The sequence below is a fragment of the Lissotriton helveticus genome, chromosome 9 (genome assembly GCF_964261635.1).
Source record: "Lissotriton helveticus chromosome 9, aLisHel1.1, whole genome shotgun sequence".
Classification (NCBI taxonomy): domain Eukaryota; kingdom Metazoa; phylum Chordata; class Amphibia; order Caudata; family Salamandridae; genus Lissotriton; species Lissotriton helveticus.
In genome coordinates, this window is record NC_136070.1 from 261,701,790 (window position 1) to 261,720,177 (window position 18,388).

General features: G+C 46.2%; 1 protein-coding gene across 6 annotated transcripts in view; it reads left to right on the forward strand.

The window, feature by feature from the left end:
- Window positions 1-18,388, forward strand: part of TTLL5 (tubulin tyrosine ligase like 5) — a 1,026,293-nt gene that overhangs the window by 461,138 nt on the left and 546,767 nt on the right. For all 6 annotated transcript variants that reach the window (XM_078659928.1, XM_078659931.1, XM_078659927.1 and 3 more), the window contains 2 exons: window positions 3,747-3,904; window positions 8,954-9,248. In XM_078659928.1, coding sequence (XP_078516054.1) covers window positions 3,747-3,904; window positions 8,954-9,248 — 453 coding nt within the window. The remainder of the gene's footprint in view (window positions 1-3,746; window positions 3,905-8,953; window positions 9,249-18,388) is intronic.

Genomic DNA, 18,388 nt, shown 5'->3' on the forward strand with positions numbered 1-18,388 from the left:
CCGGGGCGCTTAAAAGTGCAGTGCAGTTTTCTCGGTCTTAGGCTGAGAAGCCTGTATACCTTCATCATTTCTAATGTATTATTAAACATGTTGCATTAGTAAAAGTGAAAGGCTGCCGCGTGGATGTACCACTACAATTTGGGAAGCACACCATAGTTTTACCTTTATTTTGTGGGCCCATGACTCTTGATGTACACTGACTTCGGAATAGCATTGGAAATAAAATAAGAAAATGAACAGATTACTACAATAGGTTGTGGTAATCAGAAAAATAAAGTAAGAACCCCGAAATGTTGATAGAAGAAATAGTGACATAGAACCTCTGCATGTCTAATGTTAAAGGTTTCGTTGGCTATTTAATAAAGCCTGCATTCATATAAATAGTGTACAGGTGTATGCATGCCACTATAGCTAAGGTTGATATTTCATTGCTTAGGAATTCCTATTTTTACGCTCTTCATACATTTGCCTAACCTATTTTCACCATAAATGGGGTAAATGGTCTGCAGAATTCATACCTTCCGTGTACCAAATTTGATGCAGATTGGTCAGTGACTTTCACAGCTATGATGGGAGGAATTGGAGGTGTTCACAAAAGTATACCAGTCATACCCTATCTTAATGACTGACTGTTGAAGGCGGGCTTGCTACAGTCAGTTGTGAACCACCTCCAGAAAACTCCATTTCATGTCTCCAGAGGATGGCGACTCGCCTGACATCGTTAGGGTTCAACGTGCCAAAGTCACACCTGACTCCTTCACAGGGATTTCCTTTCAGTGGAGCTAACCTGGGTGTGATGTTTTATCGTGCCTTCTCCGTGAAGCAGCAAGCCCAGAACTATGAGTCTGGTGTTTCAGCATTGGTCCGGGGATCCAGTTATAGTGGCTTTGAGAACTTCAGAACTCGAGGTAGGAAAGGCCTTCAGAAGTCCATTGCTCTACACCACACGTATAGAGAGCCCAGAGAGAGCCTTCTTGGGAACTCCAGCTTGCAAAAAATGCTGATATTGCGAGTTCTCTGCAGTGGCAAACAAGAGTCCCAAGTCAACCTAGTACCTTGGACTAGGAGAGTGTGGTACCTGGAACTTCTGAGCATGAGCATTTGTTCTCTGATGAGTGCCTGTTGATCTTCTGTAGTGGCAGCAGGGATAGTCATGCAACCTGGCCCGCACGTCTCCATGCTTTGAGATTGAGCAGTGGCAGATGACCGCATTTCATCTTCTGAAGTAGTGGATGTCATTCTTGTGGCTAGGCATGCTTCAGCAAAGTCTATTAATACTCGATTTTGGGACAAGTTTGTGACTTGGTGTGGTACCCTTAACCGCATGTGCGCTAGCGGTTTTCCCGCTGCGCGCTGCGATTTTGAAAATCCCGCGTTACGTGACAAGGTCAGCTCGTCATCCGCATAGCGCAGGTTACGCCCATGACGAGCTGACCTTGTCATTAGCGCCGAAGGGGTTAACAAGGACACATTACAGGCCAAACGATCGATGTATTTCTGTTTGTTTTATAATTTGTCCCTGTAAGGGCTTGCAGTGGGCACTGCTAATGGTTGTTTGTTGGCTCTTTTGGCATCGTTTTTTATTTACTGGGCCAACTCTCCTTTTTTAAATCCCTGATTGTAATGTGATTTCACAAAGGCATAGTTCATACATTTCCTCTTAAACCTTTTGTGATGCTGCAGTGGACTCTTAATTTGGTCCTTACTTGTCTTTAGTGCACCCTGTTTGAGTGACGCACAGCGGCTTTCTACATCTTCCTTAGGCCTCCATGTCATATAGTCCTTCACACTTGCAACATTCTTTGGTCCACCTCACTCTTTGAAAGAGGAGGAGAAACTCAGTTGTTTGGACACCACAAGAGCGCTGAGTTCTCACATTGATTGTAACAAAGATCACCTGATGGACGATCAGCTCCTTGTGGGGTTCTCTCGGTGCAAAGTAAGGCAAGTCATTGCAGTTAAGGACTTTGTCCAGATGCACAGTCTTGTGCGTTAAGATCTGCTACACACTGGCAAGGAAGCAGCCTTCAGAAGGCCTGAGGGCCCACTCCACCATGGCTAAGTCTGCTACCGGTGCACTGGCATGCAGAGTTCCTGTCATAGATATTTGTCAGGCCTCACTGTGGGCATTAGTGCATATGTTCGCCAAGTATTACTGCCTTCACAGCCAGGGCCGACAGGAAGGACTTTTTGGCCATTCAGCCCAGCAGGACTTTTTGATCTGAGTCTTTCCACAGACTTTCCACTTGGGAATGTACTGCCTTGACATCTATTCTAAAGGTAAGGAATCTATTGTTAGAAGTATTACACAGAAGACAAAGCTACTTACCTTCGGTAATGCTCTTTCTGGTTGATACTTTAACTACAGATTCCTCACTGCCTTCCATCATCTCAGTTCTGTAGAAAGGCCTCTTTTCCATCAAAAAACGTCTTGAATTACAGTAACGCACTCTGGCACATATCAGTGGTTTTTGGGCTTCCCATCCAAGGGCTCGTACAGTGTCAAAAAAGAAACTGAGGTCAATGTCATTGGGTGGCACTTACATGCTGCTCCAGTCGTCACTTCAGGCTGGAACAGGGTTAACGTGGAACGGCACAATGCGGCCTACCGGTGCACAGGTACTATGCTGAAAAATCTTCTGGCTCAGGTCAGGCGCAATGGGATATTCTAAAGATGAAGAAACAGGGGTTATATAAAAGTATCCACATGAAAGAGAGATGTCAGATTTTTCCTCACGTTAGAGGATTATGTTTTACTATGCTGCGTCATCTTTTACTCTTTGGAAGTAGGAATGAATTTGGGGGTAGTGAGTTACAATGTGTTGGGTAGTCTCTCATTTTATGGGGTTGTCACTTATTTTTTAGGATTATCCCTTAGTTTATCTAACTGTCCTTCAGTTTGTATGATTGCCCCTTACTTTGTACAACTGATGTAATATAGGATTAGCTTTCAGTTTGTAGGATTGCCCCTCGTTTTGTAAGATTGGCCATCAGTTTGCAGGATTAGGCCCTTGTTTTGCAGGATGGGACCTAGGTTTGTAATCGTTCCTCAGTTGCTCAGTCTGTAGGATCGTTCGTCGGTTTGTAGGAAGGTTTCTCAGTGTGTAGGATGCTTCCTTACATTGTAGCAAACATCATACTGGTGTGGGGAGGTCCATCAGTTTGTTAAATAGAACCCTAGTTTATAGGATGATGCCTCCATTTGAAGGACAGCTCTTCCTAGTTTGTGAGACGGCATTTAAGGGTCCAATTCAAAAAGATCCTCCGCACTCGCAGTAGAAGCCCTACAGATGTGGCGGGGATGGGGCCGCACTCGAGGCGGGGGCCGCACTCGAGGCAGGGGCCCTGCAATGGGTACAGACACCCCACTCGGTTGCCAGCCCTTTGCCACAAGTATGTAGGCCCTTTGTGAATCAGACTCTTAGTGTTTAGTTTGGTTCTTGGGTTCGTAGGTTGAATCCTCAGTTTGTAGGATGTACCTCATATTGTGGAATTGTGATTCTGTTTCGTATGATCAGGACTCCAGTAGGGAAGTTCATGACTCAGTTCACAATCTGCACCAAGTAATTTAAAACAGAATAACCTGCCTTACCCAAGGGCTATCAAAATTGAATGTAAAAGACCGACAACGTAATTGAAGGATCATAAACTGTGCTGATGATACAGATATATGTCATATCCACAGTCAGTACATACATAATGCAATAGACTTTGTTGTGAGATTGACCATTGCTTTGTGTTTCTAGATCATTGCGAGATGGTGGCATGGAGTTTGGAATCTCTTCTTCCTATTCGGAGATCAAATTGCATGCAGCACTTTATGAACGGAAACTCCTATCCCTTGAAGTGCGCAAGCGTCGTCGGCGTCATGGAAAGCCTAGACCAGGACTGGTGCAACGCAGAGGTATGGAAAGGCCTCTCAGTGGCAATTTATTTTTTAAAAAAACAAACGTATTTTATTTGTTTATTTGTTTATTTTATTGTTTATTATTAGCAGCCCCTCCCTGGAACAGAAAGATTGTGGCACCAGTTCAGATGGATTAGTGTTCTTGAACCTGTTGCGCTGCTGCTACTTCCCAAAGGACCTTTCTCTATGAGTGCAATTGGGAAACTACTAATTGTGCTTTTTGCTGCCATATTCGAATATCCATCCACCATTTTATTCGTTCTTGTATGCATGATGGACCTCACTCACAAGCAGTCTCATACTCTGAATACTTTCTATTATTAAAACATAGTTTAATAGGGTATCTTGGGGAACTGAGGGTGGTTTGTGTTCACCTTAAATGAAGACCCATGAAGGATAAGTCATGCTTTTGGCCTTGTATTGCTGCATGATGTATACGCAGGATCAGACATTGGTATGTGACCATACAGTAGGTTAATGTAAGAAATTTGTATTGTCAATTTTTTTTTAAGCATTTGCCTTACATACTATTCTCTTGAGATGAATATATACGCAGGCTAATACCTAACTCGAACAAAAGATATCTTATATTAAGACAAGTGTTACCTTTCTGTAGTATTAGATGGTGCGGCCCAAGGGCACATTAATGGACTTAAAAGACATGAAATGTGAGGGTAACCACCCAGGCTATTCGTATAGCAAACACAGGCTATATATTAAACTGCAACATTCCCAAGATCAGAGAACTTAAACCATAACACAAACAATAAAAATGATATCAAAAATATGTGGCTGTTGTGTATGAGTCACAGCAACAATAGACAGGACATGCATCATTGCCCGTCTAATGTTTTTTAATTTGTGTTTTCGTAAATATAAAATATATCACTTTTTATCATCAATTCATTATAATTGTATATTTACATTGTGAAAGAAATGTATCCCTGTTTTTATTAAAATACACTATTTTTGATATCATTTTTATTGTTTGTGTTATGGTTTAAGTTCTCTGATCTTGGGAATGTTGCAGTTTAATATATAGCCTGTGTTTGCTATACGAATAGCCTGGGTGGTTACACTCACATTGTATGTTTTCCCTGACCCAGGATTCTCATCCTTACCAGGGGGCCCTTGTTTCTTCACAAAAAAAAAAAATTCTTAAAAGACATGACGCATTGTTTAGCAAGTGAGGCATATTTGTGCCTAGGAGTGAGGGCGTAGGGTCTATGGTGGTCATTAATTTTCATGTATGGGTGGAAGAGTGTTTGTGTAATGCTTTGTTGCATACGAAAAAAATCATATTTCCGGCTGTTCATGCAAAGAACAGACTGTCTAAACTTTGCGATACCGCTAAGCTAGAGTAATTGTGTTCTGAGTGGAATTAGAACTTTGACTCAAGTAGTTGTATGGTCCTTTTTTCCTGGATCTTAGACATACTGAATTTCTATCCCTTTTCGTAAATCTGAAAGTAAGTTTTAATCGTGACTCGATGCAATGTCTTTTTTTTTTTTCTCAAAGGAAATGGATAACAGTGGAATCACACTTGCCTTCATATGGCAACTGGTAACAAAACTCTCTCAAATGTAATACATTTTCAGATGGATAGAGAACATTTTTAATATACTTTGTATTTATGTACAGGAGGCTATTTCTTTTTCAGTTTAATGGATTTTAGAGACCCTCTCCGCCAGCTTCTCTCAAAAGGAGAAAGTGCATATATATATATATATAGGTACTCTTTTTAAAATGGAAATCAATAATGCTGTAATTGCACTTTACTTGACAACAGTTAAAGAAAGGTTTGAAAAGCCCAAAAATACTAAGTAGCTGTTATTCTGATAGGGACTTCTAGCCACATATGCCTCACCTTTTATATATTCCCCAGACACGAATCCAGCAATGTTTCAGCAGGACCTCTGCGTGCAGGAAGATGGCACCGTGCAGCTCTGCACTGATGCTGTTCCACTCGCGAAATACTTGCGGAGCCTATATAAGCACCATTGCGCATGCCTGGCGTCAGTTCCTTTCTATCCTTGCCTCTAGACACGATTCCAGAGTCTATTCATATCTCTCGGAGATGGTAGCTCGAAATTGTCATTAATGCACAAGATATGTCACCACAAAAACGACAGATTTTAACCCTTGTAAGGACTGTCGTAAGCAAATGTCTAGCTGAGCGGGATCAGCGCCACCCTTCTCGATTTTGCTCCCAAAGTCAGCCTTCAGCCATGCCGCATCAGATAGAGGAGTTCTGCGCAGCCATGCTCCCAATGAGCTGCGTGACCCGTTACCTGGGATACCACCGGCAGGTTCATCCTCGAAGTTAGTGGGATCTTCTGATACTGACTTGCCTCAGTCTGTTGTCCTGTCTCCTCTTCCGGCACCATGATCCATGCTGGCCCTGGACACGTCGACGCTGATGCCAACTTCACTGATGTCAGAGAAGGTGGCCCAATTGTTCTGTCCGACGTTGGTACGACCTTGCCTGAAGTCACACCGAGTCCACCCTAGGGGCCACTTCCCCCAATTGATTTGCCACAGGGGAGACAGCACTCTTTGCTCTCCCTTTTTGGGACAGATTCAGATAATGACTGTGACACAGGTGATGAGTTTGCTCAGCCCTACCAGAATGACAATTGGTATGGTACGAGGACTTAGAGGAGGCTAGTGGCCTCTATACCTCCCCCTGGACCAGCCACGGAGAACTCTGCTACCTACACCATGGTGATGCATAGGGCGGTCAAAGTTCTTGACTGCCAGATCCCTATCTTGGAGGTTAAGACAAACTTTTTCACTGAGGTCATTTAACCAGGGCAGACATCTTTGGAGCAGAGTCTTCCTTTCAATGAGGCCCGATGGATACCTTACTGGGAGCTTAGACCTATCTGTGCTCTGGCCCTCAGGTCAATCGACAATTTCATAGATGCTATTGCTGTGCTCCAGGTGACCCGGCCTTTCGTTTGTAGCACCTCTCACCAGAAAGCCTTGTGGTGCAAGCTTCCACCAGCCACTCAAATCCTAACACATTTCCTACTTCTCGCCCTAGGCAAATTGAAACATTCAGCAAAAATGTCTTTCTCTACTAGCTTAGCTCTCCGCTTTGTTAATGCCAGCTGTTTGATGGTCACTACTCGCACTTCCTTTGGGATTTGGTGGCAAAGGCCTCCTTGATATGCCTGAAGACCTTCAGACTGAGCTCTCTCAGGTGAGTCAAAATGGTTGTGATGATACCAAGTGCACGATTCATTGTGGTTTGGACACCATTGATTCCATCGGGCAGGCCATAGGCACCAATGTTGCGATTTAAGGCAGTGCGTAGTTGCAATCAATTGGGTTCTCCTGCAATGTCCAGTCCTCCCTGATGGACTTGCCCTTTGATGGAACTCGCCTGTTTGCGGACAAACTGGATTCCGCTCTCAAGCGTTTTAAGGAGAGTAGGCTACTGCTCGCTCTCTGCACCTTTCCACCCCACCCACCTCACCAACAGCACCAGTTCCATTACTGCTTGGGTGGCTTTGGCGGAGAAGTTTCTTCCTGCCAGCCTGTCCAGCCCCCACAGGGAACCCAACAGTTTTGCATTAGAAAGCAAGGTGTCCATCTCCCCCGCAGCTAAGGCCTGTGTACCTCTCAGTATACCACCTCCTCCTGCAGCCTCAACTACTAAACCTGTTTAGGGTGCCCTTACAGGGACACAGCAACCCCTTTGGGTGGCAGAATCCATCAATTCTTACTAGGCTGGCAAGCAGTCACATCAGACAGGTGGGTCCTACTGATTGTTTGCAGGTGATACGTCTTAACCTTACTTTCTACAACGCATCTGTGACATACCAAACTCCGGAACCCTGTAGCACACACATCAACCCTGTAGCACACCTCAATAAAGTGTCTTGCAGCAGACGGCACTCAAGAATCCTAAGAGACATGACACTTTCAGAACCATTGGAGCACAATACTAAAGAATTCTATGGTTCACCACACTAAAGAACCCTTGTTAAACATTGCTTTGGCATTCCAAATTAAATATAGCTATGTGGCACTCCAAAGCCATGTGTCATGATACAGAGCAAAATCTGGCCCGCCCCACTCCACAACCCCTGGGCTCACTACACAACCCTTGCAGATCATACTGAAGAACTACGGTGGCTAAAATCACTGCAAAATCTTCCCTCCTCCTAGGCACACCACTCAGAAAATGTCCTTTCCACACTCCACCTTAAAGATTCCTCTCAACATCCCATTGTGTAGCTTTGTAGGGAACCACATGCAGAACCCCTGGTCCTCTGACTGCCCAGAAGAATCCACTGCCACCGCACTGATGAATCTTCCATACCATGGAGGAATGCTTGGTGTGCCAAATTTAAACACTCTATGCCAAACAACACCCCAAGTCGCAACTTACTATATTAAGCTGCACTCCAGCTAAGATTTGTAAGTGAGATTTATATCTCATTCCTAGTGCCTGTGGTTAAATATAAACTTAATACAATTTAGATTTTATTAGCTTTAAACTGCCTGTTGAAACTTTAGACTTTCTCTGATGAATAGGTATACCTTGGAAGCAGTACTGCAGAAAGTGACTTGCTTGAAGGTTGAAAACGTTCAAACTTATAGTTGTTGGGGAGCGACAACAGTGCAACTAGCACTGATGCAGGGTTGGACAACAATAGCTATTGATTGTAGGTTGTATTCTTGCGCTGATTGCTTTATGCTGCTCAAAATTCCTATAACTTTTTGCACCATAAGAACTCGTGCGTATCTGCAGCACCATCTCTCTAAGTATCCATCACTCAGACCTACGATCCGTAATAGAGCGTGGACGACTGCTACTTGATAAAATGCTCAGACAGAGGCGAGTGAACAACTGCCTTCTTTGGAGGCATCCAGCACCATGTTTTCTATTTTTATTAATGTAATTTCACAATGTCATTACAAGTGCACACACTGTGATACTACGTTAGACCACAACATTCATTCCCCAAAAGGCCCAAGCAGCTCTGCCTCGAGACAGGTTCTCAGAAATGCTTCATCCATGCTTTTCTTTTTCAGGCACTTCAAAATCCACTCCTGCCCCCCGCAAAGTTGAGCTTCAGATCGAGGAAGAAGAGGACATAGGAGAAGAAGAAGATAATGAAGAATCTGAGGCAACGTCTTGCATTCCCACCATCCCAAAAGAACCAGGAAGAGCAGCACAGCATACTCAAGAAACAGCTTCACAAGATAATGCATCAAAGACTAAATCCCACAGTTCGCTGACAGAGAAACAGGACCAGAGTGAATGCTTTCTGAAAGAGGCTTTGCCAGTTAACTTACTGAAGATCCTACAGGAAAATGGAAACCTAAGGTCAGCATTGTTTATTTTATTTTTATTTATTTATTTTAGAGGGTTTATATAGCGCTGGCTGGATCCAGAGGTATCAGAGCGCTTTACAATTGTAACAGAAAGGTGTTTAAATACAGGTACAGTGTGTATAAGTACAGAAAGTTGATTCAAAAATAAGCAGTCCACATAGGATAAAGGTTAAACTAGATGAAAAAGTAAAAAAACAATGCTAAACACAATAAGATATACAATATAGAGGTCGCAGTTTGGTGGGAAGGTTCGATAAAATATACCTAGGAGCAAGAAGGACAAAAATGTGAAAGAAAAACTGAAGGTCATAAGGTGTAGTAAGAAACGGGAGGTAAAGGAGAGGCAAGGAGGGGATTCACTATTTAAATTGAAGGGGAAGGGAAGGAGAGGGGGGGCAGGAGGGGGTTCACTAGCTGTAGGCGGAGCAGCTGGGTGGGGGGATGCTGAAGAAGGCGAGGCCACTCGGGAGGTAATTAGAAGCCCCTGTATTTATTAAGGAGAAGAAGTTTGAGTTCTTTTTTGAAGCTGGGGTATGACGGGTTACAACGGAGGTCTGGTTGGAGGGCATTCCAAATAAGAGGGGCATTGCCTGAAAAGGAGCCTGACTGAGTGGAATTCTTTTTCTGAAGGGGGGGATAAGTAGGAGGGTGTTAGAGCTTCTCAGGGATCGCGTGCAGCCTGCTTTGGTCAATTTGATAGCAAGGTATGTCGGTGTGTTTTGGTGGAGGATTTTGTGCGTAATGCAGGCGGTTTTAAAAGGGGATCTGCCTTCAATGGGGAGCCATTTGAGGGTTTTGAGGGTGGGAGAGATGTGGTCAAATCGTTTGCAGTCTGTGATGAGCCTGGCCGCGAGGTTGAGCACTGATTTTAGAGGTGCCAGGTGTGCTTTGGGAATTCCGGTGAGGATGGCATTGCCGTAATCAATGTGCAATAGAACAAGAGATTGAACTGCTAGTTTAAAATCATCAATTGGGATGAAGGGCTTAATTCTCTTAAGGTTACGGAGGGTAAAGAGGGCTCCTTTGGCAGAGTTTTTGATGTGTACGTTGAGAGATAGGCGGTTGTCAAGGGAGATGCCCAAGGATTTGACTGAGGTGGCTAGGGACAAGGGGCAGTTGAGGGCATTAAGGTCTGTGATCCAATGGGGAGCTGGTTGTTTTTTGGGGAGAAAAGAATAATTTCAGTTTTTTTAGGGTTAAGTTTGAGGTGGTTCGAGTGGAACCAGGCTTGAATTTTGATGAGGGTGTTGTTGAGGTGGAGGATGTCAGCATGGGTTTTTATCTTATGGTAGAGTTGAGTATCATCAGCGTAAAGATGGTAGTTGATCCCGGCTTGTTTGAGAATGAGGGTGAGGGGTTCCATGAAGAGGTTAAAGAGAGCGGGAGAGAGTATGGATCCTTGCGGAACTCCTAGAGAAATGGGGGAGGGGTTCGATAAGCAGTTTTGGATTTTAATTTGTTGAGCACGGTGTTGCAGGTATGAGACAAACCAATTATGAGTCATACCATTTAGGCCGAATCGTTCTCTAAGGACTTTGAGTAGAACAGAATGGTTAACGGTATCGAACGCTGCGGAGAGATCGAGGAGGATCAATAGGCTAGATTCGCCATTGTCGAGGGAGTGGTGAATGTCATCTACAATGTTAAGCATGGCGGTTTCAGTGCTGCAACCTTTCCTGAAGCCTGATTGGAGGGGGTCAAGTAAGTTAAAAAGTTCAATGTGTCTGTCAAGCTGAAGAAGGACACATTTTTCCAGGGGTTTCGAGAGAAGGGGCAGATTGGAAATAGAACGGAGGTTGTTGAGGTCATTAGGGTCGGCAGTAGGGTTTTTGAGAATGGGGGTGATTTGGCCCAGTTGTAGGGAGGTAGGGACACAGCCGGTGGCTAGGGAAGTGTTAATGATCGAGGTCCATGAAGGGGTAATGATGTGTTTGAGATTTTGGACAAGTTTAGAGGGGAGGGGGTCTTTGGTGTGGGAGGAGGGTTTAAGTTTCGCAATGATGTCAGACATCTCTTTCAGTAACTGACTGGAAATTATGCCAGGTGGCGTTATTTTTAAGGAGAGTGTTAGGGGGATTGGAATCGTGGAGGGAGGAAGGAATGGAGGGGAATGGGAGATCAATGTTATGTAGGATCATGGAGGGAGCAGGGTGGGTGGGAGGGATGCCGGTGAGTTAGGGGAGATGTCCAAAATGGAGGTAGGGGTCGGAGTCTGGAGGAAGGATTGTTCTATTCTAGCAATTTTTTCAGAGAAAAAGAGGGCTATTTCTTCCCATCTAGTGGTCGAGGCCAGAAGTATAGGAGGAGTGGATGAGGTTTGTTTGCGAACAATGTTAAACAGTTCTCTGGGTCTATTTTTGGCTCGGTCCAGTTGTGCTCGGAAAAAGGATGCTTTTTGTTTAAAGATGTGTTTTTTGTAAGATGATCTTACAAGTCTGAGGCGAGCAAGGTTCAAAGGGGTAGGGTGTTGTCTCCACGTTCTTTCCGTCCGTCTAAGTGAGCGTCTTTCATTATTAAGCTCAGAATTGAACCATGATTTGGAAGGAATGGTTCTTTGGTTTTTAAGCTTCAGCGGGGCCAGGAGGTCCAGGGTATCCACGACTGCTTTGTTGTAGTGTTCTGTAAGCTCATTCGCGTTCAGTGAGGGAGGAATGGCGAGAAGTTGGGCATGGAGTTTGAATTCCAGTAAATCAGGGGGGATATTATTAAGATTTCTGGACAGTTTCATGGGTTTAAGGATTTTCGTGGGAGGAGGGATGTCAGAGACCGCTATAGAGAACAGAATGAGATGATGGTCGGACCAGTCGATGGGAACGATGTTGGATAGGAGGTCTAGATCTTTGCTTGTAATGATGGCATCTAGGATTGCTCCTTTGGAATGGGTTGAAGATTTACAAAGTTGCTTGAGGTTATTGATCTCGAGAAGGTTGGATAGGAGGGTGATAGAGGGGTTATTGGTCTCATTCCAATGGAGGTTGAGGTCTCCCAGGAAAATGTTTTGGGAGTTGGAAAGTGACGATTGTGTAAGAAGGTTGGATAGCTCATCAACGAAGAGATGTGTATTGCCGGGAGGGTTATATATGTTGTAAAGGCGAATGGGTTGGGAGCCGTGAATTTTGAGTTCAGCTTCGAGGTATTCAAGGGCGGAGTAATTAGTGTTATTGACAAGGGAAAGTTGTAATTCCTCTTTGAAGATGATGGCAACACCACCGCCTTTTCGGATGGGCCGGTCTTTTCTGAGAATAGAGTAGCACGTAGGGGCGAGGAGGTCAAGGATGCTTGTTGAGTGGTCATTGAGCCAGGTTTCCGTTAGGAACGCGATGTCGATGGATTCACTAAGAATAGTTTCAGAGATTTCAATGGCATGTCGAACAGCGGACCGACAATTGACAAGCATGCAGGAAAGAGGTTTAGGGGGAGTTTTGGGGAGTGGAAGTGAGTGGATGGAGGTGAGTTGGGGAGGTGGCCTAGGTGAGCTAGGTGAGAGGGGAGTTTGGCTAGTCCCCAATATGACAGGGATGCTGGAGACAGGGGGAGGCTGGATATTAGTGGGTGAGCAGGGAGGGTAGGAGTGGAGTAGTGTGGCTCAATGGGTGGAGAAGTGTGGCTCAATGGTTAGAGCGGCAGACCCTGATGCAGAGGTCTAGCCCGGGACCAGGGTTCAATTCCCCGCCTCGGCGGGTCTTGGGCTCAAAAATTCCACGGACCTGACAATTCTCGCCTCGGTGCCTATTCCAATCATGGAGTCCCACTCTGCAACTCTGGGCAATAGCTTGCTTAATCTCCACAACGGCCCCCACACCGCTAAGGATGCCTGGCCTCCACCTTGGGGGTGCCCAGGAGTGGACACCTCACAGGGAAAGCCAGGATGGGTTCCACAGCGGTATTCGTACAAGCGCCTTGAGACCCTTGCGGGTGAGTAGTGCGCTATACAAGTATCAATTTACATTACATTTACATTTACAGATTTGCAGAGGTCTAGGATCTCCATAGGTGAGAGTGGGCAGGCGGTGCGGAGAGGTCTGTGTGCGCGGCAGTGTAGAGGAGTTGTGCAAAATTGTTTGGGGGTAGTGGGATTAATATGTCTGTGTGAGTGGAGTTTATCGGAGGGTAAAGAGGGCTCCTTTGGCAGAGTTTTTGATGTGTACGTTGAGAGATAGGCGGTTGTCAAGGGAGATGCCCAAGGATTTGACTGAGGTGGCTAGGGACAAGGGGCAGTTGAGGGCATTAAGGTCTGTGATCCAATTTTGAATGGGGAGCTGGTTGTTTTTTGGGGAGAAAATAATAATTTCAGTTTTTTTAGGGTTAAGTTTGAGGTGGTTCGAGTGGAACCAGGCTTGAATTTTGATGAGGGTGTTGTTGAGGTGGAGGATGTCAGCATGGGTTTTTATCTTATGGTAGAGTTGAGTATCATCAGCGTAAAGATGGTAGTTGATCCCGGCTTGTTTGAGAATGAGGGTGAGGGCTCCATGAAGAGGTTAAAGAGAGCGGGAGAGAGTATGGATCCTTGCGGAACTCCTAGAGAAATGGAGGAGGGGTCCGATAAGCAGTGAGGGAGGGATGGCGAGAAGTTGGGCATGGAGTTTGAATTCCAGTAAATCAGGGGGGATATTATTAAGATTTCTGGACAGTTTCATGTGTTTAATGATTTTCGTGGGAGGAGGGATGGCAGAGACCGCTATAGAGAACAGAATGAGATGATGGTCGGACCAGTCGATGGGAACGATGTTGGATAGGAGGGCTAGATCTTTGCTTGTAATGATGGCATCTAGGATTGCTCCTTTGGAATGGGTTGAAGATTTACAAAGTTGCTTGAGGTTATTGATCTCGAGAAGGTTGGATAGGAGGGTGATAGAGGGGTTATTGGTCTCATTCCAATGGAGGTTGAGGTCTCCCAGGAAAATGTTTTGGGAGTTGGAAAGTGACGATTGTGTAAGAAGGTCGGATAGCTCATCAACGAAGGGATGTGTATTGCCGGGAGGGTTATATATGTTGTAAAGGCGAATGGGTTGGGAGCCGTGAATTTTGAGTTCAGCTTCGAGGTATTCAAGGGCGGAGTAATTAGTGTTATTGACAAGGGAAAGTTGTAATTCCTCTTTGAAGATGATGGCAACACCACCGCCTTTTCGGATGGGCCGGTCTTTTCTGAGAATAGAGTAGCACGTAGGGGCGAGGAGGTCAAGGATGCTTGTTGAGTGGTCATTGAGCCAGGTTTCCGTTAGGAACGCGATGTCGATGGATTCACTAAGAATAGTTTCAGAGATTTCAATGGCATGTCGAACAGCGGACCGACAATTGACAAGCATGCAGGAAAGAGGTTTAGGGGGAGTTTTGGGGAGTGGAAGTGAGTGGATGGAGGTGAGTTGGGGAGGTGGCCTAGGTGAGCTAGGTGAGAGGGGAGTTTGGCTAGTCCCCAATATGACAGGGATGCTGGAGACAGGGGGAGGCTGGATATTAGTGGGTGAACAGGGAGGGTAGGAGTGGAGTAGTGTGGCTCAATGGGTGGAGAAGTGTGGCTCAATGGTTAGAGCGGCAGACCCTGATGCAGAGGTCTAGCCCGGGACCAGGGTTCAATTCCCCGCCTCGGCGGGTCTTGGGCTCAAAAATTCCACGGACCTGACAATTCTCGCCTCGGTGCCTATTCCAATCATGGAGTCCCACTCTGCAACTCTGGGCAATAGCTTGCTTAATCTCCACAACGGCCCCCACACCGCTAAGGATGCCTGGCCTCCACCTTGGGGGTGCCCAGGAGTGGACACCTCACAGGGAAAGCCAGGATGGGTTCCACAGCGGTATTCGTACAAGCGCCTTGAGACCCTTGCGGGTGAGTAGTGCGCTATACAAGTATCAATTTACATTACATTTACATTTACAGATTTGCAGAGGTCTAGGATCTCCATAGGTGAGAGTGGGCAGGCGGTGCGGAGAGGTCTGTGTGCGCGGCAGTGTAGAGGAGTTGTGCAAAATTGTTTGGGGGTAGTGGGATTAATATGTCTGTGTGAGTGGAGTTTATCGGAGGGTAAAGAGGGCTCCTTTGGCAGAGTTTTTGATGTGTACGTTGAGAGATAGGCGGTTGTCAAGGGAGATGCCCAAGGATTTGACTGAGGTGGCTAGGGACAAGGGGCAGTTGAGGGCATTAAGGTCTGTGATCCAATTTTGAATGGGGAGCTGGTTGTTTTTTGGGGAGAAAATAATAATTTCAGTTTTTTTAGGGTTAAGTTTGAGGTGGTTCGAGTGGAACCAGGCTTGAATTTTGATGAGGGTGTTGTTGAGGTGGAGGATGTCAGCATGGGTTTTTATCTTATGGTAGAGTTGAGTATCATCAGCGTAAAGATGGTAGTTGATCCCGGCTTGTTTGAGAATGAGGGTGAGGGCTCCATGAAGAGGTTAAAGAGAGCGGGAGAGAGTATGGATCCTTGCGGAACTCCTAGAGAAATGGAGGAGGGGTCCGATAAGCAGTGAGGGAGGGATGGCGAGAAGTTGGGCATGGAGTTTGAATTCCAGTAAATCAGGGGGGATATTATTAAGATTTCTGGACAGTTTCATGTATTTAATGATTTTCGTGGGAGGAGGGATGGCAGAGACCGCTATAGAGAACAGAATGAGATGATGGTCGGACCAGTCGATGGGAACGATGTTGGATAGGAGGGCTAGATCTTTGCTTGTAATGATGGCATCTAGGATTGCTCCTTTGGAATGGGTTGAAGATTTACAAAGTTGCTTGAGGTTATTGATCTCGAGAAGGTTGGATAGGAGGGTGATAGAGGGGTTATTGGTCTCATTCCAATGGAGGTTGAGGTCTCCCAGGAAAATGTTTTGGGAGTTGGAAAGTGACGATTGTGTAAGAAGGTCGGATAGCTCATCAACGAAGGGATGTGTATTGCCGGGAGGGTTATATATGTTGTAAAGGCGAATGGGTTGGGAGCCGTGAATTTTGAGTTCAGCTTCGAGGTATTCAAGGGCGGAGTAATTAGTGTTATTGACAAGGGAAAGTTGTAATTCCTCTTTGAAGATGATGGCAACACCACTGCCTTTTCGGATGGGCCGGTCTTTTCTGAGAATAGAGTAGCACGTAGGGGCGAGGAGGTCAAGGATGCTTGTTGAGTGGTCATTGAGCCAGGTTTCCGTTAGGAACGCGATGTCGATGGATTCACTAAGAATAGTTTCAGAGATTTCAATGGCATGTCGAACAGCGGACAGACAATTGACAAGCATGCAGGAAAGAGGTTTAGGGGGAGTTTTGGGGAGTGGAAGTGAGTGGATGGAGGTGAGTTGGGGAGGTGGCCTAGGTGAGCTAGGTGAGAGGGGAGTTTGGCTAGTCCCCAATATGACAGGGATGCTGGAGACAGGGGGAGGCTGGATATTAGTGGGTGAGCAGGGAGGGTAGGATTTGCAGAGGTCTAGGATCTCCATAGGTGAGAGGGGGCAGGCGGTGCGGAGAGGTCTGTGTGCGCGGCAGTGTAGAGGAGTTGTGCAAAATTGTTTGGGGGTAGTGGGATTAATATGTCTGTGTGAGTGGAGTTTATCCGTAGTGGGAGGGCTCCGTTTTTGCGGGAATAGAAATCAGATCTAAGATGAGCGAGATCTCTAGAGAGAGTGGCGAGAATGCGTTCAATGTTGCCAAGAGAGTTAGATATAAGACTATGGAGGGAAATTGGAGAAGGTGGAGGGAGCGGCACGGGGTGTTCATAGTAGGCAAGAGGAGAGGCATGGAGGGGGAGGGTATATGGCCACAAAGGGTGAAGGAGGTGAAGAAGGAGGGGCAGGATTGTTCGAAAGTAGGGTGAAGGGCGGGTCGGGATGGTGGGAGTCATGAGTTTCAAAGGGAGAGAGGATGGGTCTAGGGGAGGAGGTGTAGGGGCTATTCTGAAATAGAGTGCGAGACGGTTCGGGGTGGTGGGTGCAATGAGTTTCGGGGGGAGAGGATGGGTTTAGAAGAGGAGGAAAAGGGTGGGGTCAGAGGAGGAGGGGAAGGGCACGGAGAGTCCGTAAGGTGGTGGGGGTTAGCACACGTGGCGTGGGGAGTGCGGTGTGAGGGAGGGCAGGTCGCGTGTGCGGGGGATTGGGAGTAGGGAGGACCTGGGGAAGAGGAGGGACCGTGGGAGTAGGAAGGGCCAGAGGGCTGAGCGGGGGGGGGGTGGAGGTCAACAATTGTATGGCATTGTTGGACGTGGACATGGTCAGCAATTGAATGGCATTGTTGGACGTGGACATGTCTGCAGAGGGGAGTAGAGGATAAGGGAGAGGGGTTAAAGTGGAGGGCAAAGGATGAGAGGGGGGAAGTTTGTTGGAGTTGTGAAGTTGGATGGTCAACAATTGTAAGGCATTGTTGGACGTGGGCATGTCTGCTGAGGGGAGTATAGGATGAGAGAGAGGGGTTAAAGAGTAGGGCAAAGGATGAGAGGGGGGAAGGTTATTGGCGGACTTGTGAAGTTGGATTGTCAGTGATCTGAAGTGAAATTCAAAGGTGTTGAGGTGGGGGAACGGCAGCTTGGATGAGGATGTTTCCGATTTTAAAAATGGAGATGTCGATTTCCCCAGGAAAGGTAGGAGAGGGAGTCGTGGATAGTTTGTGGCCATGGGGGATTTTGAGGCACTTTTGTGACTGGGAGAGATTGTAGGAAAGTGCTTTTCCATTTAGAGGGGCGTTTGGAATAGAAAATGTAGTTGGTAATAATAGGGGAGGTGAGGCTGTAGTAGTTGTCAACGAAGAGTGTTTCAGGGTTAAGGATGAGAAGGTTGTGTTTGAATTTTTTTTGGCGTATTTTGAGAGATTAGGGGGGTAGAGAATGGACCAAGAGTTTGGGCCGTGCTTGGATAGATGCAGGGGAGGCATAGTAGGGTTGCGAGTAGGAGGCACTACGAGGGAAGAGAAGGAGGTAAAAGGGGGGTGTGGCAGGCTGAGGAAGGAGAGGGAGGTAAAGGGGGGTGAAGCAGGCGGTAGTAGGAGAGGAGGGGAAAAGGGAAGGGAGGAGTGAAGGACGAGAGTGAGAGAGGAGGGTATGAGGAGGCTAGGGCAATAAGTAAGAAAGGACAAAGGAATCAGGCTGGTAGGGGGGGGCAGGGTAAGGGAGTCTCCACAGATTGAAAGGCAGCAGTCGGAGTTTCCACAGCTATTGAAACACGGCAGTC